Below are 25,553 nucleotides of genomic sequence, written 5' to 3'. Positions count from 1 at the left end.
ATGATTGATTTTTATAATCGAGCAAAAATAAAAGTTTGACCGGTTTGTTCATCAGAAGCTTTATTGAGAAGATTATCATGTGATTTTGTCATTATAATGTTATGTGAATTCAGCAAACATTTTTTATCTTTCTACAATACGGTAGCACATAATTCGCAAAGTGTTAATTTCGGCGGGCTTTATACTTACTACATAAAACGCTGTAAATGTATCCAAAAGAAATAAAGTCTCGGTAACGGTTAGTAACGGTTATTTTGCATAAATTTCAAATTCAAACAAAGTTGTAATTTCGCCCTACACTGTAAAATGTGTTCCTCAGTTTTCACATCTGAAAATAAGTCCAAAAATAACAAATTAAATGTAATATATCAAACTACACACATTTTTCATTTGATACTTGTTCGGTTTATGACATGTATAAAAAGTTAAATGACCAACAATTATATAATGAACTAATAAATATCGTAAATTCATTGCTCGACTACAGGTACACTCTTGACCTCCAGGCTATAAACTCAGCACCACTCACGATGAAATGACAATTTTCGCTTGCACTACTGTCAAAGAAAACAACCAACAACAAGAAGCAAATCGGTTGATCTGTCAAAAAAAGAACAACAACGTAATCTTCCCTTGGAAAAGCTAATTCTGGAAGCCAAAATTGAACCCGCAAGCGTCCATTCGCATCTCGAACCGGACAGTTATTTGCTGCGAGACTAAACAGGCAATCACAGTTAACCGTAGCCGGCGTAGGACACGATGTCCAAATCGAATAAAATCGTAAGTTCCATGATGCTCACTAGCTCCGTCCCGTTACCGTTTGCAGTCTTCCGGAAAGTGATTTGTCATGTTGGTTGTTTTTCTGTCGATTAGGGAATGTTTATCATTACCCGAACGATTGTGCACCAACTTGACGAATCACGAATGATGTAGCCAACGGCCGGTACGAACCGGCCGGTCGGCAAATGTGAACATTGAGGATGGAAATTTTGTTACCAATGTTTTCAAGCCGAAATTCTTTCTAACCTCAAACCAAACACTATCTACAACCTAGGTGCTGCGAATCCAATCAGCTGATGGCACCAAACGCGTCGAAACAGAGCAAGCGGTCACAACGAAAGGCCTGTATGAACTGGCCAAGGCAGCCTGTGGACTCGATCATTTCGACTTTGCGCTATACCGTGAGCGAAACTACACAAAGGAGGTAAGCTATGCCGTTGACAACGTCGCGAACACTGACGTGGTCATTGTTTACTAGATGCGTGCAATGTTTCCTCTGCCCTTTCCAGATTGTTTCCAGTGGCTCGCAGGAAGTGAAAGATATTGGTCTCAAACATGGTGATATTGTATATTTACGTCTAGTAGAAGGACCTTCTACTTCGAAGGCCACGGTAAGGACATAAAGGAGATATAGCAGAGTGGAATAGTAATTAATGTTGTGCTCTTTCGCGACAGGAACGAAGTGCGTCAGTTAATTCGTTAGCTTCAAGCCACAGTTCCTCGCTCAGCAATGCGACATTTAGCCGAGAGGCTACCCCATCGACCAGCTCGAAACAATCCGCAGCAGCGACAGAGCAGGCTATCACAGAGGATTCGGTCGACCTGGAACTATACAAGCAGGATGGCCGCATCAAACGAGAGCGTGACGAGAAGCTGTACGTTTCCACCACACCTCGTTACCGTAGTTTATTGGTGTTAATTTTATTGTTTTGTTTTAGCTGCCGCCACAATTCAAACGGTTGCTGCGTACATTGCTCGCCGCTGGAACCGTGGGATGAAAACTACCTCAAGGAGCACAAGATAAAGCACTTCAGCTTTCACTCCTACCTGAAGAAGCTAACGTCCGGCGCTGCCCGTGGAAAGTTTGTTGCGCTCGAGGATTTGAACTGTAAGATTAAATCCGGCTGCCGGGATCATCCACCGTGGCCCAAAGGCATCTGCTCGAAGTGCCAACCGTCGGCGATAACGCTTAATCGGCAACCGTACCGGCACGTAGACAACGTGGTGTTCGAAAATACCGGCATCGTCGAGCGGTTCCTTAACTACTGGCGAACGAGTGGCCACCAGAGAATCGGTTTCCTGTTCGGCAAGTACGAACTCCATCCGGACGTACCGCTCGGTATAAGGGCGCGTGTGGCCGCAATTTATGAGCCACCGCAGGAGAGCAACCGTGACTCGATACGCCTGCTGGACGATCCGAACGATGCAGACGTTGATGAGCTGGCCAGGTTACTCGGTCTGCAGCGCGTTGGATGGATTTTTACGGATTTGTTAAGCGAAAATTTGGCCAACGGGACGGTGAAGCATGTGCGCAACATCAAGACGCACTTTCTTACCGCGCAAGAGTGCATACTGGCAGGACATTTGCAGAACAAATATCCTAACCGCTGCAAGGATTCGTCGAACGGATACTTTGGTTCGAAATTCGTGACAGTTTGTGTGACCGGTGAGTGTTCGGTGTTGCGATGATGAAATCGTGCAGATGGCGAAGGTTCTAAACGATCCCCTTATTACCGCCCCGTTCCATCCGCTCTTAGGTGACGAGAAGAAACAAGTGCACATGGAAGGATATGCCGTATCGGCACAGTGTATGGCGCTGGTGCGAGACAACTGTCTCATTCCTACGAAGGATGCGCCCGAGCTAGGATATATTCGCGAGTCGTCCGATAAGCAGTACGTCCCGGACGTTTACTACAAGGTAGGTGATAGAATTGTCTATTTTCTGTAAAAACCATTGCCGATTGTTTAAATATGTTCCTTTCAAAGGCAGTCAAATGTGTGAGGGCTTTTTGACTACTTCTTAAACATTCCTTGTGTTGGAGTAATGTGGCCCTCTAAGAAGAAAGCCCATTATACGGGAAGATAAGCACACATCTTATTCTGTGCTTTGCGGGCTATGCTATTAGACCGACTTGAGCTAGTTCTTTCTAGTCTTTCTAGATGACGAGACAGGGTTTCAACCGGCAATAAGATAATGTATTTGACCATCTAATATGTCATTTTAAAGCTCTTCTATGAGACACAAATGATAAACTTTTCACAAAAAAACGGAATGAAATTAAAACAACAAAATTTCGGACAAGAAACATTCAAACAAAAGCAAACAATTTAATTTCACCGTTTATTTTAGCCGTTCTACCGTTGAAGGGTCTTGATCCGTTTATTATAGTTTTTTTTTCTGTGGTTTTGTTAAAGAAATTATCCGATCTTTCGCCGCTCACTTCCTTACCACGCTCGCATTCGCATATTACACGTACAGATTGCATACTCAACTAATAAACCGTCTCGAGAGCACGTACGTCGATTGTACTGTTTCCGTATTTCCTTATCCTTATAAAAATCGCTTTATACCCACGGTTCCCACCATCACCGGATGAATCGTTCTCCTACAATCATATCGCACACTAACATATGCCCGTATTGTGATTTAGCGTTTGTTGCTATCCTTATATCGCAATCAAACGTGTCCATTCGCAATGCTTCTGTCCGGCGGTACGTTCTAGTAAACATGTTCACACTGTATGCTTCCGATGCGTTGTTGGTGTAGTTTAACATTGAATCTGTTAATTGTCTGGCTTTATTTCGTTAACGCAAGATGTTGGCAACGATAGGGATTAGATGATGAGTTCTTTAAGTTGCTTTTACATGTACATTTCCGGTAGAATACTGTCTGTCTATGTAGATTGCACATTTTTCCCGTTTTCTTTTCCTTTTTCCCGTGCAAAGGAAAGCAGATGCGATGCATCTATTTTGTTGCTTGTACTTTCGTTATCCATTGCCTGGTTTCATTGCATTTCGTTTCGACTGGTAAAGCTTATCTTATCTACCCATTCCCTTGCAATCGTTGTGGATGGGGGTGTGGTTTTTTTTGAAACAATTGCTATAAAATATAGATACCAAACCGGTGCTTCCGACGATCAGTCAACAGAAGACGTATATTCCTTACTATTGTAACCCAGAAGTAGAATAATGAGCAATAGAAGTGATTTTATGTAAACGAAAATTTTACATTTCATTTCGTTTCCTTCATTCTCGTATTCAAGCTGTCCGAGCAAAAGTAGTTCCTTTATGCGATTACTATTGTTACTAATGTGCAATCGTGTGCTTAAAGTGCTGGCGTGTACTGTGTATGCGTTTTTTCTTCACCATGTTTAACCACTTTAACGTTCGATAAGTTTTGTTTTTTGTATCGCTAATTACTGTATAATTCGTCGACATTTATTTCAAATCTTTAGCACGGAAATGTAAGGAATAAGATTACAAAAAAGCTAAGAATTCAATTAAAAACATAAGCTACAAGTTGTATTAACCCAAAGCAAAAACGCACACACGATCGACAAAAAAACATAGTCTGTTCGATGAAAACAACGCTAGAACGATGTTTGTTGGTGCTTAATTTACTATCCGCTGTACCGAAAGAAGTGGGTGCATTTCGTTTTTTTGTTGTTTTTGTTCATATATTCCATTCGTTTGTGTTCATTTACAAACATACCGCCCCCTATGTACGACAAGCTCTAAAACTCAACCACATCCATTTGTTTCCGCTTGTAATCGATTTTGTACTGCTTTGTAACGTGTTGCATTTTGTTTTTGTTATACATTCGTGTTCAATATAGCGCGGGTTTTGCACCGAGGTTTTTAGTAGATATACGTATTCGACGTGTTGGTTATGTTGCATTACCTCTGTTTGTTTCGTTAAATACATTCACATTTCTTCGCGCTGCGCGTTCCCTAATTAAAGTTCGTCTACTTCTAACTTTCTCGACACGTTCCCGAATCATCGTCTTCAATGCCTTTCGCCGGAAGGATTTCGTTTCGCTTTGTTTCGGTACAGAAGTGCAAATAATAGTGTGTTATAGTGCAGCTGCTGCTTCTACTACTACTACATGCTGTAGAAGGTACACGTGTTTCCCTCTATTGTTATGTTTGATTTGCTCGTCTCTTGCCGCTTGTCTTCTTCTATGCGATCGATCGGCCAACGGAAAACGAACCATTGTTTGAATATTATACTTGGCTATGTTGTGTCTCATTGTTGCTGTAGGATTTCGTTTCTACATGTTTGCTGGTTACGTGTTTTGTATTATTGGTAGGTTTTGTTTACGGTTTCATTCCAAAACATTCAGTCTCTTCACAGTTCATTCTGACATCTATATAATTCTAACACTAGGCTTGCAATGATCGCGCTCGTCAATCGGGTTGTCTTGTTTGGGTTTGGTTTTTTTCTTCTCTTTCTCAATACGCTTCCTTTCGACATCTCCGCATAACGAGCCTGTAATGTGTAAATAATGCTCATCGCTCCTACAAACGCACACGTACATAGTGAATGGAGGAGAGTGAAAGTTTAAATAGTTTTTCTTCTGCTGCTTCATCTTTTGATTGGATTTTTGTTCGCTGAGCGAGAAACGCTTAATATTTGCCTGCAAAATGCTTAAGCAGCGCAGAGTGCAGCATCGGAATGAACCCGCTCCCCTTAGACGGGTTCACCGGTGTGCAATTTGCCTAACGTCCCTATCGGCCATTACATTATTATATTAAAGTGCGCTTTGCTCTCTCGTTCCCGAATGTTTGAGCAGCGAATGGGATATGGATTTGTGTTTCGTTTCGAAAAAATTGTTTCGTTTACATGCTGGTTTTGTGTACCGTGAAGTTAACGCTTTTGTAACACATTTATATATATATATTTGTTGTTTTTGTTTTGCTCCTTCTGCTCCTTCTCCTTCACACATTGTTTTTGGTTGTTTTCTGTTTCAACTACTGCACAATAAAAATATAGCTTTCTGTCGGTAATATTACGTTTCGTTTTCATGCAGGAATATATAGTTTTCTATACATTTGTCCGACTATATAAACGCCTTGTTCCGCTTACGTGCCAAAAATTACATCTCGCTGGTTCTGGTTTATGTGTGTTTGTATGTGTTACGTGTATATATAATATATATGTTTTTCTCTTTCGCATTTCCATCTTCTGTTTGTACAATGTACGTTCTCTTTTTTTATATTGTTCCTTTCTTATCATTCTTTCGTGTTTTTCTTTAAAGTCTACCAAGTTTACTACATCATACGCTTAGCGTTCACACGTGTTACGATTTCACTAACATTTAACAGTTAATACAATTCATTGTACTTTCTTTACGTTCATGATTTATTCCCTTCTGTTTTTTTGGTTTCATGGTTTGTTTAACTTGTTTGCGTATTATAGTTTTGTTTTTATATCTTTTTCTTGTATTTTTTTAATATTATTTTCCCTTTTCGCCGTGGTTTGTTGTGTGATGCGTTTTTGTTTTGCATTAAATCGACTAAAGAGAATGTTGTTAGCATATTTGTCGCTTGACTTGAAGTCGTTAAAATTGTTTTGCATATTTTTCACATATTTTTTTTTTAGCGATTTTGCTATCGTTATACACGCTAGTGCCGATCGTGTGCCGATGATGTTTATGCTTTATTGTGTATGTTTCTGTGTTAATTCTAAGTCGCGACTCTATCCCGTATCCTTTTAGCATCTAGTCTCAATCAATGCTAGCAACATGTGTGTGACGCAAGTGTGTCGAGATACATACGGTGTGTTTGTACGAGTGCGAACTGGCTTCAGCCTTTCTAACGATAGCTAGAGCTTTCACTTCGTAGATGGAGTTTTTTCACCCATCAAACAAGGGAAGATCTCGTGTACTGTGTGGTGTCTGTGTGTGCTGTTGCAACATTGTTCATCGGTGGAATTATTTTTATGAAGGAAAATTCCATCGCTTGTTATTTTTTTTGTCGTATCTTGATGTTAATGTTTCCGTTTCCAACCCGTAACTAGGTAAAATAAACTTTACCGGGTACTGTAATACGGAAATATTCTTCATTTGTATGAAATCTCTCTTCAATAGATTTCAAGATGGGCTGTTTTATGTTTTTGGAGATTGCTGAATCGTTTGTTTGTTTTTTTTTTTCGAGATATTCGTGCTTCTTGCCGTTCGCTGCCTTCATTTTCGTATCACGCGATCATGTGTCGATCGTTTGTCTGTATATTGAAATTGGGTTCGTTTCACGAACAACTTGAATAATCCGTTGCTTAATGTCGTTCTATCGAGCGGCGTAATATAGTTAGTAATCGTCTTCACGTATCCTAAGGAGAAGCTACATCTATCCGTGTCGAATCCGTTCCGAAGTTTGTTTTAAATCGCTACCCTGCCCTTCCCTAACCTACTACCGTGCGCGTGCGCCGTTCAGTCTAGTATAGAAGCCGCCACTACCGCGTATTAGAACCCGCGAAATGTATTGGTCCGTTACAGCGCCCCGTTAATCTCGCGTATTCAGTGCGTGCAGTGAACTCTAGTGTGTAAATCCGAAGAGAGGGAAAACAAAATCTAACAGTGGGATACCATTGATGCCCAAACCGGAACCAAAGTATGACTCTAAACAACAATACTAGCAGCAGAAGGTGTGTGTGTGAGGGTTTAAAAGAAGGGGAAAACAAAATTATCCTACATGTATCTACATTATACCTTGGCTCGTCGCAGAGCCAAAAAACACGAATCGTTAAAATCTATCAATGCGTCGATCGTCGCTTACTAACAAACAATGGAATTGAAGCTTTGAGCTTCTTCCACAACATTGCTCTTTGGCCATTACGCGTGCTGTCTACCCTTTTGCCCTTTACCCTCCCCTACCCCCGAATATAAGTAACAGAATCAAGCTATCAACAAAACGTACCCTCGAAGAATCTTGCCCACTACTTCACAGCTACGCATTACCTTCCGCTACATTATCGTGCAAATCATCATCGCGCTCTACTGCCACTTGCCACAGTTAGCGATCAGCACCGTGCTCTGTGGCTTACCGGCGGAATCGCCCGCCTGGCTAATCTTTTCCACCAGCTCCAGTCCCTCGACGACGAACGCGAAGATGCCGGTAAAGCCGCGCATTTCCCGCAGTATGATGCGGAACTGCGACCCAACCAGTCCCATATTGTCGTGGCGCTTCTGGCTACGCCGCATACCGACCGAACCACGGATCGCCAGTATCTTGGTGTCGTCCGGCATGAAGAAACCCTCCTCAAACACGGACCGGCCACCGCGCCCATTGTTCAGCTCGAAATCACCCGTAATGATGCTCTCGTTTTCCCAGCACTGAAAGATACTGCAGCCCTTGTAGCCGAAGCCAAGCTCGCCCGTACACAGGGCGCCAAAGTTCTTCGCCATCTTTGGCGCGACATCGTTGCGCACCTCGATCAGGATGCGCCCGAACGGTTGGCCGTTGATCTCGATGCTGAAGAAGTAGATCGGGTAGACGTGCACGGACGGATTGCACAGCAGGGTGGCTGCCACGGCAGCAGCAGCAGCGGCGGCGGCCGCCGCCGATTGACCCTTGCCCGCACCGACCACCACCGAGGAAGAGCCGGCCGAAGAGGACGGTGCCGGTACGAGCGAAACGACACTCGAGCAGGACGAGGACGAAATGAGCCCGCCGGGTGAGGCAAGCTGCGAGGAATGTTGCTGCTGCAGGGCTGCATGTTGATGCAGCGCCGATGAGCTGCCGGCACCGTTTAGGATCTCGCTCAGATAGCCCGATCCGGAACCGGATGTACGGGCCGAACTGGACCCATCACCCGTTGCCCGTCCGCTGCCCGGTGCCATCCGGTCCTGTGATGGTGCGATCAGTATCGCCGAAGCCATGTCGTGCAGCTGGCATGCGTACGTGCCGGAACCGGTTAGCTGTTGCTGATGTTGTTGCTGCTGCTGCTGATGGTGATGCAGCTGTTGGGCGACGTGATGATGCAGATGGTTCATCGTAACGTGATTCGGCGACTGCTGATGGACGTAATGATGTCCACCGAGCGTAACGCCTTCGAGTGGACCGAGCTGCGAAGGAAGTGGCTGCTGTTGTTGCTGGTGCTGTTGTTGCTGCTGCTGCTGTTGATGGTGTTGTGACTGCTGATGCTGTTGTTGTGGCGAAGGATGATGTTTGGTGGTAAGGATGTGGCGCGAATACAGCTGAGAGATGCAGTAATTGGCAAGCAGCAGGATGGAGTTATGGTGGCCATTGATCGCGGCCGACCCAGCCACCGTCCCATTGCCGAACGAGATGGGATCGATGGTGTTGAGGTTGGAGAGCGCCTGCTTGATGAGATCGAAATCGAACAGTACGCCGTAATGCTGAATCAGATCGTCCAGCTTGCACTGGAGAAACATCTCCTGGTATTTGGACTGCAGCCGTTGCTTCTCCATGTGCAGGTTTGCGTACAGCTTGTACGCTTCCGCCGGCGATTGCTGGTCCAGCATGCCAAGGAACAGCTTCGCCTTGGTAAGGTTGCTTCTTATTTCCGCCACCTCGAACGTGGGCAGATGGTTGATCAGCTCCGTCTCGACCTGCGTCTTGAGTGCGGTGCATGCCTCCAGTATCTTGAGCAGAAAGTCACGCTGCTTGAAGACGAAATGCTGCAGCTCGGCGAGTGACTTCTGCATCAGCAGCAGATCGGACGCAATGTCCGTGCGTATGTGGTCGCGCGCTTCTGCCTGCGTCTTTACCGGATGCTGCCGATGATCGTCACCGCTGGCACACGCCCGACAGACGGCGGTACTACACTTTAAACACCATAGCGCATTGGGCATGGCGTGCGTGAGACAGTTCTCACCCTTGCTACGATACTTGCCCGAACCGATGGCACTCACTACACCCGAACCACTAGTACCAGCACTACCACCGACACTACCGACACCGATACCGATACCACCACCACCACCGACCACTGCACTACCGATCACGCCCGCCCCATTCGTGGGCATTCCGGTGGATCCGTTCGAAGCCACCGATGAACCGACACTGCTACCCGTTGTTACGACCACACTAATACCGCTGCCCACACTGCTACTGCTCGTGTTACTACCACCACTGCCAGCACCACCACCACCACCACCGATCGCCACATTAATACCCGACCCGGAAGCTCCATTGCCGGTCGCACCGCCACTAGTCGTCGAGGCTGCGCCGGCAGCAAGCGATCCACCACCGTTGGTTGTGCTCGAGGTGGTCGCCACCGTACTGCAGCTGTCGCTACCATTGTTCGCTTTATCCGGTGGCTTTTTGTTCGTTGTCGTTATGCTACCGCTCGAGATCATGCTTAGATTCTGCGACAGATACAGGATGGCGTTGTGTGTCGGTAGTGCGTCCGGCTTCATGTCCGGCCCGGTCAGCTCCGTCCGCTTCCAGCAGTGCACGCAGTACAGCTCGTTACCCTTCAGCAGCACCTGGTTGACGCACTTGAGACAGAAGTAGTGCCGGCAGGAGAACAGTTTCGGCAGTGCGTCCGTCTCGTTGAACGGCAGATGGCAGCAGCTGCAGAGGATCAGCTCCTCCAGCTCGGAAGGTAGTGGCGTGAAATCCATCGTAGTCTACGGCGAAAAAGAGAGAGAGAAAAAGGGATGAGAAGAGGATAGGAAGGGAGGATAAAATCAATACAAGTTAATATGATCGAAATTTGAAGGTTTTATAGGCTTTCGGTGTACGGTTCCAAGAATATAGATCTTCGACGACTGAGACGAATCCCGGGCCTGTGTAACTAGAGCCTTAATTTAATTTAATTGCACGTCCCATCCCCCACACCCTACTAGCATCGGTTACACGTTTCCGTCCCTTCCAGCTTCGGTGCAATTATGTTTGTGGGGGTGTGTTGTTAAACACCAAAAAAAAAAAAACAAACCCCAACGCAAGAGAGCGAAAGAGCGGCGGTATCATCCACCAATCGCTAGATCCTGTTCCTGCGTGACCTCTAAGTAGCACAAATTGTTATCGTTTGCTGTAATGCTGTTGAGTTCGGGGTTGTTGTGCTTTTTTTTTTCCTTCCACTTTTGGGCCTTCTTCCCGGGGGCCGGGAATTGGGTGCTTTTTTCAGGTGAGGTCCATAATTCGATTGTCACCCGGGCCTACCGCGCACCATCGTTCGGAAAATTGAGCCGATTATAATGACCCTGCTTGTTGTCCCACTGTCGCTTGTACCATCGCGCGCACCGTTCGAGGTATCGAAAAGACGCGAGGACGTTCTTCTTTCTGGACCATAATTTGAGCTTGCTTTTTTTTGGTTCTTAATTCAATACATTTCTCACGCGTTTTGTGATGGTTGGTACCGTTGCGTTGGAAGCAAGCCTACGGATATACCGTCCCCCACCTCATGTGGTTCCGTTCCCTGTTCCGTGCACCGTTGGGAAGAAAATGGAAAACATATTGTTGCAGCAAAGCGCTACCGTTCGGCGGTCGCTCACTGATGACGAATTGAAATTCGGGCGTTCGATCGATGAACCACTAACAAAGGTATTCGTTCGTTACACTTGTTATGGTGTTTTGTTTTTAGCACAATCCTTGTTTGTTCTAAAAAAAACTCACACACACACGAACACTTTCAATATTATTAACTGTGGGGTTTGTTGTTTGTTTGTAACAGATGCTGATTGGTTCAAAATGCGATGAGATGTAAGCAAGAATCGATATCATCACACACAAACCAAAAAAGGGAGTCTCTTCTGTAAAACACTCAATTGCGCGCTGCTTTCCCCAAAAAATCCTCCTGAAGGTCACTGCGAACGTCGACTGGAATCCAGCTGAATTCTTGTCCTGGTTACGTACTGGAGCTATCGCGGAAGGCACGGCAATAAATCGTGCCGCAAGGTGTTGGGCCTCATTCGGCGGAATTCATTGCTTGGTCAAACACTCACACCTGCGAGAGGCTTCCCTATACACGCCTTATCGTCTTGGCTGCCATCAAGAGAAAAAGGGCCCACCGTTGCAACCTCGACTGCTCGCTCGCTGCCTTCCTCCCTCGCGGGAGTCACGGTGTAAACGTGGGGCAATGACTTGGAACTGAGTGCGTCACACGCACGCAAACTCACACACACGCACACACAAGCACAGGCTCGTCCTCGACTCAAGGACACACAATCGGTGAGGATGGAACCGTACGAGCGTTCGCTTGACTACTTTAAACACACCGAATCTTAGTGCGCTTCAAGTGAAACTACCTAGGAAAACTAGGATGACAAACCCCAAGCGCAAAACCACCCAGCAGGAGCAGTAAGATAATCTGTTGTCGACGTTTCGACTGCTTCGCGTACCCTGTGCAATGGGAATGGTGTATGGTTCCGTTTGCTTTCTCAGCGCTAGAAGCGTGCAAAACAGCCTGTGTCGCACTCCACCCGTCGGCAGTCCTTCCTGGTGTGATGCGTAGAATGGAATGCCGACAGGCGTACGGTAGAGGGGGCGGTATGTTGTCCGGGGCAGGCCCCGGGAGGGAGGGGGCAGGCCTGATCCAAAAACCGTTTTTGCCCCCACCGAGACACACTCTCTCGATGACGCACGTATCTGTTGATTTTTGTTTTTCCTTCTCCACCAACACGCTCACACAACTGTATCTACACAAACACACAAGAGCATACCCAAAGCATCTTCCCTATCTCCCCCCCACCCTCCTTCCCCCTTCCCATGTCTGTTATTACTGAGCAATATTCATCCCCATGCCGATCGTTACCCGTATCTGGTTTTTCCTTTCCACGCAAGGAAACACTTTCTCTTTCGCTCATTTCCACACACACGCTCGCTCTGGTCGCTGGTCGCTCGGTCTCGCTTTTCCCGCCACTCACTGGCTCACTCACGGCCGCTCACTCCGGCCTCGGCTCTCTCGCTCTGCTCATTATCCTTCGCCATAAATTCGGTCGATTTTCACGGCTTCATTTTCATCCGCTTTTCGCCGTACATTCCATTTCGCTCTCTTTCTCTCACGTTTTCTAAATTCGTGTTTTCTCTTCTTGTACTCTTTTTTTTTATTTGCTGAAGCGGTCAGCAGCTGTGTTGGACTCCCCCAAACATCACCCACGCTTCTTGGCACTTTACGTGCCAAATTTCCACCGAATGGAAATGAGGAAAAATCCGGCACCAAATTTAGACCTACGAGCGTGCGTTTACCCACCGTTCCTCAGGTCGCCATGTTCCCCACTGTCGTCTTTGTCTGTCCGCGTCTTCGAGTGGTTTGATAAAAAAGAAGGATCGTCTCTAAGACGAAACGCAAAAATATATGACACCAATGTCCAAAGACCTTTGAGGGCAAGCAGAGTGTATTGCGTATTAGGTTGAAGTTACGTTTGTGACAACACCGCGCAAAGGAAGCTGGGAACTCGTTTTCCACAGCTGGAAGCGAATCACGTTGAACGACCGGAAATCGGTGAAAAGTGTGATGAAATGTGTGACGAAACATTTTGATGCAATTGTGAGAGGAAAAATGAGCCTTCAGGATATCTTCAGGAAATCTTCGAGACTTGTCATTGCTTATTAATCGCTGTTATGAAGCGTATACGCACATTTGTACGATGCGATGCTGCAGACTTTGTCGTAGTATAAGGCTTTGTTAGAAAACTGCCTACCAACAGCCACACACACAAACACATACAACAAGAATTGTACAGGATTTTCCTACCCCCCCTCTCGCGGGAAGTACGTAACTTTCGTCCGTCCGGATTCCTTCACTTGCTTTGTTTTGTGTCCTGTTCCGCGTTGTGTAAGAAACCTCCTTTTCGTGAAGGTCTCTGCTTACTGGAATTGGGTAAACTTTTTTACACTTCTACACACACACACACGCGCGCGCACACACATTGTGAAGGTATGGGCATAGCGAAGGGATTTGGCTAATTCTGTTCTCCGATAGGCAGGATACGAAGGATTGGAGTGTTGGAAACAGGGTGGTGCACTGTTTGCATCTATTAGCAGCAGGCAGCAACATGGGAGGGAAATCCTTCCGAGAAAAAACGACAAACGTAATCACTGATCATCCGGGTGTTTTCGCTTGTTTGTCGTGGCCGTCCGTTGGGACGGTGCTAGTGATAGCGGTGGTCGTCGTTGTTAGGGTCGTCGTCACCGTTGTCCTTTTCGCTGTGGACATGCTGTTCGACTGACCCACACTGCACCAGGTGCGGATGACTCGAGTCGAACAATCCAGAGCCAGCCGCACACACACTCATAAACAACACAGAAGTCAAGAGGTATGGGGTGAGGGGCCGATTGGGGGGGGGATTGCTGGATGAGTTTTCCTTCCAAAGGGAGCATTAGCACGAAATGTTCTCACTCTCGGGAAAATGAGTGACGGCGAGAAGGAAAGTAAGCGTCACTCGCACGTCCCTGTGTATTATTGGCCATTTCTCTCATTCGAGCAGTTGCCGTGATTGCCGAGTGCGCCGACAGGTGGTGGACAGCTTATTTTCGAGTAAGTTTGTTGTTGTTTTGCTACGAGTGTGTCCAAACGTCGAAGCGACGGGGTTATAATTATTTTTATCTTCTCAACAAACATCCTACGCAGACAATGGTGTAAAGATGTGTTCTTCTTGAAAACCATATCCATCAGAAGAATTATTTGTTCTTTTCGTTCCGTTTAGCAATTTTTTCCTACACCTTACGTTGGTTAGTAGCAAGTATTAAAGCTGCTAATAAACCAATTTATGCTCTTGTACTGATGGATAGAAATGTTTTACGATTTATTTACTATCATTCTGCTCTCGGTTGGAAACTATCGAGGATGATCTACTATTTCGCTTCTCCGTTGGCATTCTTCGCACTGCTCTATTTACAATTTCTCACAACAGGAGATGCTCAGTATCTCATGTTCCAATGTGAGAGCCCAAAAAACCCACCCCCTTTAGTGTGTGCACTATACTACCGAGAGGGATGATTCGTACAAGCGTGAGAACTCGTGTTCGCGAACTCAAACTCGTGGTTTTCAGGTTCTCGCGCGGTTATCTCTCGACTCTCTCTCTCTAGCTTAGACGTACACGGTTGACCGTGACCTTGTGATCTGGTGTGCCGTGGCAAGGCAATAATAATCTTGCTTTGCTGGGAACACATTTGCACGCCTCACGTTTCTTTGCCATGTTCCGTCGTTGCACCCGTCATCCCCTTCCCGCCATCATCTTTCATCCCCGCCCGCCCGTTACTGTGTCGGTCCCCTTTTTGCTGCAACAAACGCGACATCGATGGAAAACAAATACAAGCGTACAGTGAGCGCGCGAATTGCTGTCCCGGTCTGTCCGTCAGCGTCAATGTTAGTTCCTGTTGGCGCTGATTGTGCGACTAAATAGCTTTTGACAGTAGATTGTGTGTCGAGTAGATAGTTTATGTTAAGCGCAAAAGTGTCTTCGGAGGGGTTTTTTTATAAATGGCAGTAACATACACATCTCTGTCCCTGTTAGTCCCACTGTCACGTTAAGCTTTGTAAACGATCGTCTGGTGTACGATTAATTTACGGCATTGATTACACGGATTTCGGTAAAATCGATCCGTAATCCAATCTGACCGGTATGAAAGGAGTACCGGTCAAGTGCTGTAATGTACTCCGTTACACTCTGTGTCACTTGTCGAGAGATTTCACTCATTTGTTTTTTTTTCATGCTTTTAAACAATATCACTTTTATCGCACTTTTTTAACATGATGCAATACATCAGGTAAAAATCTTTTCCCTATCACACACAAATGGAGAGAGCGAGAGAAACCTATCGAAAATAACACTTTTCACACCTTTTTCCCTGTTTTGTTTGCCACCGCGTGTAGGCACTGAATATGTATGAGGGAATGAAAGAATAAAGGCTCGATAAAAAAAAACTCATCCAGTCGAGTATGGTGGTAAACTCGTTTGAGCTTTACATTTTATCCACTGAAAGGTAACAGTGTTCTGTTTACGTGTTTTGTTGTGTAACCGATCAAACCGAAAGCTTCCGTCTATAAATTAAAGGTAACAGCGAAATCGAATAAAATCTTGTTAGAAGGCATGAACGTACCAGTTGCGAGTACAAAGAGTCAATTGAGATACGTCAAACGTCGTTGTGCAGATTTCCATGGAGGCGCATGGTGCCTGTTGTTGCACTTTTCACTAAGCGTGACATTTTACGTAGAAGAGTGAGAGATTGTTCCATTCCCATCAAAACCAAACATTTTCTTTTCGAAAAAACACCTTCAGATGTGTCACTATTAAAAACTTAATTTTTAATATAAATATACTTATGCCGTCCGGAACCATGGAGGCGGATGGTACTTCACGTACTGAAGCAACTACACTTACTGACACCAGTTCCAGCGAAATTACCTCTATCTGGTGCTGTAGTTTTCAGCGGCAGAATGATAATTACGGCAATGACGGAGCGAAACGAATCATTACTACGTACTCTGAAGGTGTGCTTTTTTTTGTACGTGTTTTGCTCGGTTTGTTTGTGTGTTGTGCCGCGGGCCGTCGCGTTCTGTCGTTCGCACTAGCCTAGCAAAATTGTTTATTTTTGCCAAATCGATCGAACGCCGTCAGCCGGAACTAGGCTATTAGATTCACGTTACCGTACCAGTACACTACCCTGTACCGGTTTGCGACCGTCCGCTTCGCGTCTTCTTGCGCAGCCAGTTCGATGCTTTCGGTTGCAAACACATCGCGGGATGTACACTCGTTTACAATAGCATTTTTTTGCTGTTGCTTTGGTTCGTCACTTGAATTCGTTTTTGCGTTGTGTGGTCACAATGCTGTAGTTGATGAAGTTTTAACCACCGATTCTTATGCTGCAGTATGGCTTTGGTACGAACACCTCGGACACCACGTCTGCTCGTCACAACCGCACACTGGAGTCTGTGTGTGTCAACTACCGTCGTAGCAGTTACCTTAGGGTAGCCCACGAACCGGGGGGGGAACCCGAAACCTCGTACTCGACCTTTGGGAGCTGATCGTGGCAACACTTGGCGTTTCGTTCCCGTGCCTACGACTGGCGCCTGTGCTGCTACCAACACACCGGCCGTGCACACAACATTATTAAAAAAAAACAGTTCCCTGAGCTAGCTCTGGAACCACGTCGTACTTTGTTGTTGTTTCGGTGGCTGCAAAAACTTAATGCGTATTTTTGTTATTTCCCTTCTGCGCTTGAACGTCCGCGCTCGTCTCGACGGTGAGTGAGTGACGCCGCTCGTGAGCAGTGTGTTAGGGGCGCCAAAAAACCACTCACCACACTCACACTGTGAGCGAAGGTGAAGAGCGCAGAGCATGAGAATAATAAATACCTATATATGCTACTTCACAGTTTCCTCACACAAACGTTTGGACTTTTTTTTTGTTGGTTTGTTTTGTTTTTGTCCCAGTTGAAAGGTTCACTTTTGTTTTCACTTGAAATGTGGGGGAGGGGGTGGGACGGGGGGGGTTCCAATGGCAGATAAGAAGATGCACTGCAAATGGTACTCTTCCATTCGAGCAGTCTCAAACCGGTTTGGTTCAAGTCGACTTTTTCCCGAAAAAAACACCCACCGCCGCCCATTTTGGAAACAATCGATTATCGATTCTGGTGATTAGGCAAGCATTTGCGTATGAGTAGAGAGAGAGAGAGAATACACTAGAGTGGAGTGATTTGTTGTAACATATTTAAAAAAAATCGCACACAAACATTTTTTTAAATCTGTACTTAATTTGCTGCATCGTCATCACTCTGTAGTAATCTCTTGAGCAAAGCTTCTACAAGTCAGTGTTTTTATTGTTATATTTTATAGCTTCATCTCTGCGTACTGTTGCTGTCGTTGTTGGGCTAATGTTTTGTCGTCCTACGCTCACCTTCGTTACCCCGCACTCCCCGTACTCACTGGAATTGACGCACAATTGGATGTTGTTTTGTTTTATTATTTCATTTTAGCTTGAACATTTGTTTTTTTGTGGTTTTTTAAGTGCCTTCGAAAATTATATATCATGACAATATGGAAGACACACACAAACAAGCAACAACTCATCAGTGCGAATTAGCAAACAGCTGATGAGCGGATCGTCCTCTTCCCCCCCATTTTGCCGGGTGGTTTTGTTTACGCAACTCACGTTCACTTACATTCATGTCCGACGCTAACAACACACATTGACAGCAAGCGATCAACAACCGTAAAAATGAAGAACATGAACACTTTACCTAATAGCGATCGTACAACAAGCGCGGTTTCGTGTAAATTCCCAACAACGTTATGGCACGAACTATCAGGAACATCATCACCAGCATCATCATCAGTCTATATTGATTAGTAGTGTTACGGCGTCACTAATACTATTTCAACGTGGCGCCTACAAACCGGCAACACTGCTGGGAGCGAGAAAAAAAGTTATGCAAATTACGCCGCAATCAAGCACATTCAACCTGCACGAAACTGTGAGAGAATGACTCTGAGCAAAGGGTTTTACTGTGCTTGCAAATACTGTGGACAGCCAATAATTATCATCGTTTGTTGATCATGAGTTTTCATCAACCAGATACTAACCAGATACTAAAAGAGCAATAAATGAAAAGAAAATGTTTTACTTTGCGCTAATGTCTCGCATTTCTCAGCAAGTAGCTCTAGTAGTGAGCAGCTGAGTGAGATCAGATTGTGAGCAAAAGTTCATCATCATTCACCTATGTGATGATCGAGCCAAAGTTGCTCATCCGGAACGGCATCAAATTGTACTTGCCACAAATTGATGATGCTGGTTAATAGAACTCTTAGCGTTCGGTCATCTGATAGTAATTAAACCTTATTTGTAAGTCATATTCGAAAAGCATCTATTGAAGTACTTAAGCATTTGATGGCTTTATTCTTTATCGCACGCGAATCACAAGTTTCGTTCGTTCAGTAGATTGTTTTGGGAAGGTAAAACATCATTCAAAATAACTAATAATTTTTAGCGGAATAGTCCATCAGTAGTTTTTGTGATTTGAGAGAATTTGGAGACTTCAGCTAGGATTAGACTTGTTGAGTAGTACACTACCCAAAGTAATGTTTTAATGTCAAATATTTTATTATTACATAAAAGTCGTAAGCTTCTAACTTCGATAATTTCCAGAGTTTACCTGAGTAATCATACACTTCTCATCTCATTACTAGTTCTTTCCTTGTGAAGTGTGTAATCATGAATAAACACACGTTTTAAAGTATCGCATTCTCCATATGCATGAAATTTATTGTCGTATTAGTAGTTAATTCTCACACACACGCACGTATTGTGTATATTAGATCAGATGCGCTATTATTTTTTAAACATTACTCATTTAAATGTACACAACACATCAACAAATAAGTACACAGCTACTACAGGGTTTTCGAGGTGAATTGAGCAAGTTTGAGATTAGTTCTAAGATATTTAGAACCAACTTTCTTACATGAACTCGAAACCCCTTAAATGATTATGGAGCTCTTGAACAAACAATTGAGTTCTTTTAGAATAATATATAATTACACTTCAAACTACCCCATAAACTATATTTGTTTCTGTATTAATTAATCTTATTCAACATTCCGCGTTTCTCTTCTATTTCTTAGGAAAAGGATGTCTATGGTAATGAGGTGCAACGCTTGGGACGACCACTGCCGGTGGAGTATCTGCTGGTTGACGTGCCGGCCTCGACACCGCTCGTACCGCTGTACACATTCCTGGAGCGGAAGAATGCGAAGCAGTACTTCCCGGTCGAGAACAGACTGATCGACGGTCACATACAGGATTTCGCCGCCCTGGCAGACTATCTGGCTAAATCACGTTCGATGCCCTTCCTTGACGTACGTAACAGAGCGTTAGTTGATTTGCTCGATGCCAGATATATTACATCCGTTTCTGCGGCTTTCTCGTTTCCCTCCAGGCTGTGTCCGATTTTCACTTGTTGTTTTATCTGTACCGCATGGAGGATATGCTGCCGATGAAATCCCAGCTGGGTCCACTGCTGGAAGCGGTACGTACCAAGGACAAGGCGAAGGCTAATGAGTGGAAATCGCGAGAGGTGTGGAAAACGCTCGAAGAGCTAATTGAGGCCAGCTCCAACCATGATGAGTAAGTACCGCGGTACCGCGATGGCACATACATTGCAACGATAACCGTAACTAAACGCTCTATTTACAATCTCTGTTCCAGCTCCAGCATGAGCAATGATGTCGAGTTTGTACCGAGTGGCGATGCGGAACAGAACTGGATTTGTACGTTCTGCACGTTTATCAACAGCCGGGAGCTGCCCGCATGCGAGATTTGTAATCTTCCCAGGTACGGTGAAGCTTTACGCTGCAAAGTTCAATGAACGAATGTAATGAACCCTTTTTGAAACGCTTCCGTTTTCCATTTTCCCCAGATCCAGACAATGAAGATCCAAGCTTGGTTAAAATGGTTGCTTAAAAAAACACAACACAAAACTGGCAAGCATCATCATCAGCTCACTACAAAGATCCTGCGACACATTTGAAATTTTTAAAACAGTTCACCTAAATAATTGGTGAGAGAAACAGCTGGAGCAGCAAATGTGCTTTGGAAGGCAAACATTATCATGCAGCGTTACGGCTACTACATAGCTATAAGCTGGGGAGGGAACTTTTTTTTAGTCTAAATGCATTAACGAATAACATTTCGGATGATCCGAGGAAGGGATGGAAAGATGCACAGGTGCTGTGTGGTCAAAACAAAACTCTTTCGCTATCTGTCTCTCTCTTTCTCACACACACATCCACATACATTCTCTTTCTCTCTATTGTCACACTATTTCTCGATGGGGTTGCATTAATGCAGCAAGCATAAGGCATGAGCGCAGCTGATGAGCTAAGCGGCTGGGAAGTGATTAAATTATTTATTCAATAATAGCATCTGGCTACGGTGTGAGCCATTCCCTAGTTTCCCCCCAAAAACCCTCCCCTCCCCCCCAGTGTCAGCGTCCAGACAAGGTTATGGAAGAGATGATCACTTCGACGGTGAAGTAGGTGAAAGTTGACAGCAAACAACAAACTGATAAAACGATAGCAAGGTAAACTGATTCAAATAAAGTCCATCATACAAGTATTTGCTTTGTTTAACCAGTCCAATCGATGTTGATGACTTATGGGTTAGCAGATAATGATTTTTTTTATACTGTAGTACACATTGTGTTGTTTAAATATTATTTACTTGTTTATCCATATGTCACTGTGTCCATTAATAAGAAATCTGCCAGTACTAAGTGGAATGCAACTATATAAATATAACGCACAGTTCGTCGTACAACATTTAGCGACTTATGGCTTGGTTCAAACAACTTCCGACTCAAATCGTAACGGTTCAAGTGACATTCTAACCAAAGTTAGTGCTCTTAATGCTAAAGTTTGTGTGCAAAGTTTTATTTGTATTAATTAATTATTCTGTTGTTTTTTAGATATACCGTCGATCATGGGTTCAATGCATATTTTGTGTGCGATCTGGCTGTTATTTGTTATTATCAACTTAAACGAGTGCAACAGAACTAAAACGGATGTTATATCTGACGTTGCTTCTGCGGTCTATGAAGAGCGCTTAAATGAGACGCGATTAGAATACCAGCGTCGTGTACGGGATCCCAACAAACACATCTCAATCCGTTTGCTGCGTTACTTTGTGTTTGGTGGTATACTACAGGCGATATCCGAGGATACGGGGATCAGCCGTACTGAGCTAGTAACCGGTGGTGCTAGCACGCGACAGGATCAGTACAGTGGTAAAGGGATTGAAGGGATTCACGCTGCGCACGTTATTCGCGTAAGCTCTATCAACGAAAAACTGAAGAAAGAAAATGAATCACTCTACACAGCATTGGCAAACTATATCGGACACACACAAAACGTGGTTAAGGACGTAAATGTTTGGAGAGGCATCGGAGGTAATATAGACCTTTTCCAATCAAGCAATCTGACCCTTTTAGCTAAAATCGATTTTAGTGGTAAGTTAACTGATCTGAATAAGGATATTGTTTTAGTACTACAAGCCACATTTCGCAAAATTGTTGATACATATGTACTAATGAAATCATATAAAACAAGTGACACGTCGAAGAAAAAAGAGCTTGAAGATATGAAGGAAACGGTTTATTTGGTAAACGAGAGGATGTTGTTTGAAAATGGCACTGCCGGATATATAATGGTAAAGGATGGAAACTTTACAAAACGCTACAATAGAAAAAGAAGCCGCAGTAACGGTTAGCAAGAAGAACTATTGATTGTTCTTTGATTTACAAATGGATCGATTTGCATACAGAAACGGAAACTTTAAAAAATATATTTTATCAGCAGTTTAAGCAGTTTTTTTTGTTGATTTTTTAATTTAAACTTTCGTCGGGTTTAATGAATACGTTTTTTTGTTATTAAAGAAGAACGGCCTGACCGTATTGCTGATACCAGGCGAGTGATACCAGACTATTTAAAACATTTTCAGCTTTATGTAAGAATAGTAATCTTAATGTCAATTTACGCAAGAATGACTACGTAAGACCTCATCTAGCATCAGTAGAAAGCACTCGGGAAGCTAAGGAGATTTGCATTGAGATTGCTCACCTCAGCTCTTTAATACTACAAACCGGTTGTAACGCGTGATAAGCAACGAAGCCTATCTATCGCTCTACCACCAAATTTGGGCTGATTTATTTAATTTGGGAATTTTTGGTATTTTATTCTGAATGTTTTTTTAAACATTTGCGGCTTGCAGATAACGTCACAGAGCAATACGGCTGGGCAGTTCTTCAAGAATAATAAAAATAAACATGATTATCTCACGGCAAGATGAACCATAGTGTATGCTCTATCAGAAATTGGAAGGTATATAAAACCGGACGAATAAACCTTACCATTTCAGTTGGCTTTTGTTGTTGAACTAGTGCTGCGACAGTCGTTTGTCTGCGTTTAGTGAAGTCATCAATTTAAAAAAGGTTATTTAAAGGTTATTATTTTAAAATTGTGCACACTGATTCACATTATCTTTTCTGTACCGTGTTAAATCTCGCAGTTGACATCAGCCATGGCATCTTTACGATTCGTTTGGATAGTTTGTCTAGTGTACATTTGTGCTGTCAACTCAGCGAAATCAAGAAAAAAATCAGTCGTTTTATCCGACGTCTGTTCGAGTGTGTATACGCAGACAGAATATAACACACGAGACGAATACTACCGTCGTGTAAAGGATCCCCATAACCACATCACAACACGTCTCATGCGCTACTTTACTTTTGGTGGCATTTTGCAAGCAATTTCGGAGGAAACGGGAATCCCTCGTGATAAACTGGTTGAAAAGGGTGCGAGTCAATTCCAAGATCAGTCCAGCGGTCTCGGTCAAACCATTCACGCGGCACACATCATCCGCGTAGGTGCTATTAATAGCGGACTGAAGAATAAGAATCCATCGCTAAACAGAGGATTGCAGAACTATATTGGACACACGCAAAATGTGCTACGTATCGTCAATGTATGGCATGGAGTTGGAGGAGCAATAGACCGGTATCAATCGGACAATCTAAACACTTTATCTACAATAGACTTTGATGGACTATCCACACAGTCATTGGATGTCATTGAGCAATTAAGAGAAGATTTCTTCAAAATTGTAGATCAATATGCGCAAACAATACCGAATGAACAATCAAACAATAGCGATCTTGAAACAGACAGGGAAATTGTACATTTGTTAAATGATTGCATGTTGTTTGAAAATGGAACTTTAGGGTATGGCATGGTAAAGGATGGAACGTTTGTAGACCGTTACGCTAGAGCATAGGATATAGTATGTCCTGGTCGTTTTTTTCAGAGAGTGAAATACAATGGAGAAGAAAAACATAGAAACACAGAAGAACAAATGTTTAATTCTTTCAATTGATTGATTTTACACAGAAAAATAAAGTTGCAAAGTACATCTTTTGAGCAGACTTTTTGAGTAACATTTGTTAAGCTTTATTTAATCCTACACATGAGCGGAACGTTTTCATCTGCTTACTTCTTTATGTTAAGAGAATGATGCCTGACAATTCAAAAAATATATTTCAAATTTATGAAAACTAAATCTAATGGGAGTTTTAAGACTGCAAACCGGTTGTAATGTCTAGTAAGTACATCAGCCTATCTATCCCGCTAATACCATAATTTTGTTTATTTGTTTTGCCCGGGAATTTCTCCCCATCTCGTTGGTATGATTGTTTTTAAAAACATTTGTAGCACTTCGATAACCTTACAGGAAGATGAACGCTTGTGTATGGTCTATCAGAAGTTAGAAGCACTGCAAGGTATATAAAAGCGGGCATTTAAATCCGATCGTTTCATTGGTCGATTGCAGTTCAACTGGAGGTGTGATAATTTTATTGACTGTGTTTCTTTAAATCATCTATTGAAAAGGGTAACGATTGGACGAAATGGACTAGTTGTGTACAAGAATTAACATATTCACTTCTGTACCCTGTTAGATTCCAAAGTAGAAATCAACCATGACGTCTTTACGATTCGTTTGGATAGTTTGTCTGGTGAGCATTTGTGCTATCAACTCAACGACAGGCGCAAGGAAACAATCCGAGGTTATTTCCGACATCTGTTCGAGCTCCTTCACCGAGGGACAATATGACACGCGGGAGGAATACTATCGTCGTGTGCGCGATCCTGACAAACACATCTCAGCCCGGCTGGTACGGTATTTCCGTTTCGGTGGCATACTGCAAGCAATTTCGGAGGAAACGGAAATACCCCGCGATAAGCTAGTTGAAGGAGGGGCGAGTCAATTCCAAGATCAGTCCAGCGGTCTCGGTCAAACCATTCACGCGGCACACATCATCCGCGTAGGTGCTATTAACAACAAACTGCAGAAAAAGAGTGCATCGTTAAACAGAGCATTGCAAAACTATATCGGACACACGCAAAATGTGCTTCGTGCCGCTAATGCTTGGCATGGCGTTGGAGGCGACATAGATAAGTACCAATCGAGCAAACTGGGCGTTTTAGCAACGGTTGATTTTACTGGAACGCTGGACACAGACGACCAGCGTACCGTGGAAACTTTGGTAACGGATTTCCGTGCCATCATTGATAAGTATGTGCATGATGGCACTCACACGAGCGATGATAAAAAAATTCTAAACGCCGACAACGTGATCGTTTACTGTGTACTACCGTTGATGTTACACCAGGAAGGAAAAGCTGGTTATGACATGGTAAAAAATGGAGAATTTGTCACAAAGTATGATAAGTAATAAATTGATTTATTTTATCGCGAATTGGTTGTAATAAGTTTCTTTTCACTCAAATAATGCTTTAAAATAAAAAAAGAATAAAAAATCAGAAAAAAATTTTTTAAAAATTTTCAACTCGAAAATTTCATAAGGCTTACCCCTTACGATTTTTTTGGGAAATTTTGCAAACAAAATTAAAAGTGTTTTATTTTAATGCCAATTGGTTGCAATGAGTTTCTTTTCACTCAAATAATGTTTTAAATAAAAAAAAGAGTAAAAAATAATGAAAAAATCAAAAAATTCAAAAAAATGAAAATTTACTAAGGCTCATTTTTGCAGCAACTTTTGCCTAAAACTCGGTCGGTATCCAACGGATCGCCAATCTTTAACCTGTGGTCGATAGATGGCATCAATGGCTACATTTTCTTCTTGGACGGCCATGCCGTCAGATCTCTGTGCCAGAAGTTATTCGAGGAACCAAGTTCCTTACCCTGTTTTAGAAAATGTAAAATTTTCCTCATTTTTGCACCACCTTTTGCCTATAACTCGGTCGGTATCCAACGGATCGCCAATCTTTAACCTGTGGTCGATAGATGGCATCAATG

At 43.7% G+C, this 25,553-nt stretch overlaps 5 protein-coding genes across 10 annotated transcripts; 4 read left to right on the top strand and 1 right to left on the bottom strand.

Annotated features, from left to right (window-relative positions):
- Positions 1-580: 580 nt before the first annotated feature.
- LOC125766409 (nuclear protein localization protein 4 homolog) lies at positions 581-20,799 on the top strand. The gene is made up of 10 exons (XM_049432354.1): positions 581-780; positions 1,055-1,204; positions 1,290-1,391; positions 1,456-1,655; positions 1,719-2,446; positions 2,538-2,698; positions 19,310-19,543; positions 19,624-19,811; positions 19,893-20,018; positions 20,104-20,799. Exons 1-10 carry the CDS (start codon positions 760-762, stop codon positions 20,114-20,116), a joined length of 1,923 nt encoding a protein of 640 aa, XP_049288311.1. The 5' UTR covers positions 581-759; the 3' UTR covers positions 20,117-20,799.
- LOC125766402 (hormone receptor 4) lies at positions 3,108-17,118 on the bottom strand. Of its 6 annotated transcripts, none has more exons than XM_049432332.1 (2): positions 16,095-17,118; positions 3,108-10,373 (listed from the first exon to the last, which is right to left on the bottom strand). In XM_049432332.1, exon 2 carries the CDS (start codon positions 10,365-10,367, stop codon positions 7,773-7,775), a length of 2,595 nt encoding a protein of 864 aa, XP_049288289.1. In that variant the 5' UTR covers positions 10,368-10,373; positions 16,095-17,118; the 3' UTR covers positions 3,108-7,772. The 6 variants fall into 6 exon arrangements, with proteins under 6 accessions (XP_049288289.1, XP_049288292.1, XP_049288290.1 ...); XM_049432335.1 differs by having other exon boundaries at positions 16,652-17,118; XM_049432333.1 differs by lacking the exon at positions 16,095-17,118 and adding an exon at positions 15,790-16,083.
- Positions 20,800-21,150: 351 nt separating the features above from the next.
- LOC125766432 (uncharacterized) lies at positions 21,151-22,041 on the top strand. The gene has a single exon (XM_049432403.1). It carries the CDS (start codon positions 21,165-21,167, stop codon positions 21,948-21,950), a length of 786 nt encoding a protein of 261 aa, XP_049288360.1. The 5' UTR covers positions 21,151-21,164; the 3' UTR covers positions 21,951-22,041.
- Positions 22,042-22,581: 540 nt separating this feature from the next.
- On the top strand, positions 22,582-23,673 carry LOC125766437 (uncharacterized). The gene is made up of 2 exons (XM_049432409.1): positions 22,582-22,671; positions 22,749-23,673. Exon 2 carries the CDS (start codon positions 22,761-22,763, stop codon positions 23,511-23,513), a length of 753 nt encoding a protein of 250 aa, XP_049288366.1. The 5' UTR covers positions 22,582-22,671; positions 22,749-22,760; the 3' UTR covers positions 23,514-23,673.
- Positions 23,674-23,998: 325 nt separating this feature from the next.
- Positions 23,999-24,993, top strand: LOC125766436 (uncharacterized). Its single transcript, XM_049432407.1, has 2 exons — positions 23,999-24,125; positions 24,193-24,993. The coding sequence occupies exon 2, from the start codon at positions 24,214-24,216 to the stop codon at positions 24,967-24,969; it is 756 nt and encodes a 251-aa protein (XP_049288364.1). The 5' UTR covers positions 23,999-24,125; positions 24,193-24,213; the 3' UTR covers positions 24,970-24,993.
- The last annotated feature ends 560 nt before the right edge of the window (positions 24,994-25,553 follow it).

Source organism: Anopheles funestus, chromosome 2RL, assembly GCF_943734845.2.
Source record: "Anopheles funestus chromosome 2RL, idAnoFuneDA-416_04, whole genome shotgun sequence".
NCBI lineage: Eukaryota > Metazoa > Arthropoda > Insecta > Diptera > Culicidae > Anopheles > Anopheles funestus.
The sequence above is the reverse complement of the archived record's forward strand: the minus strand, read 5'-3'. Positions and strand labels throughout refer to the sequence as shown.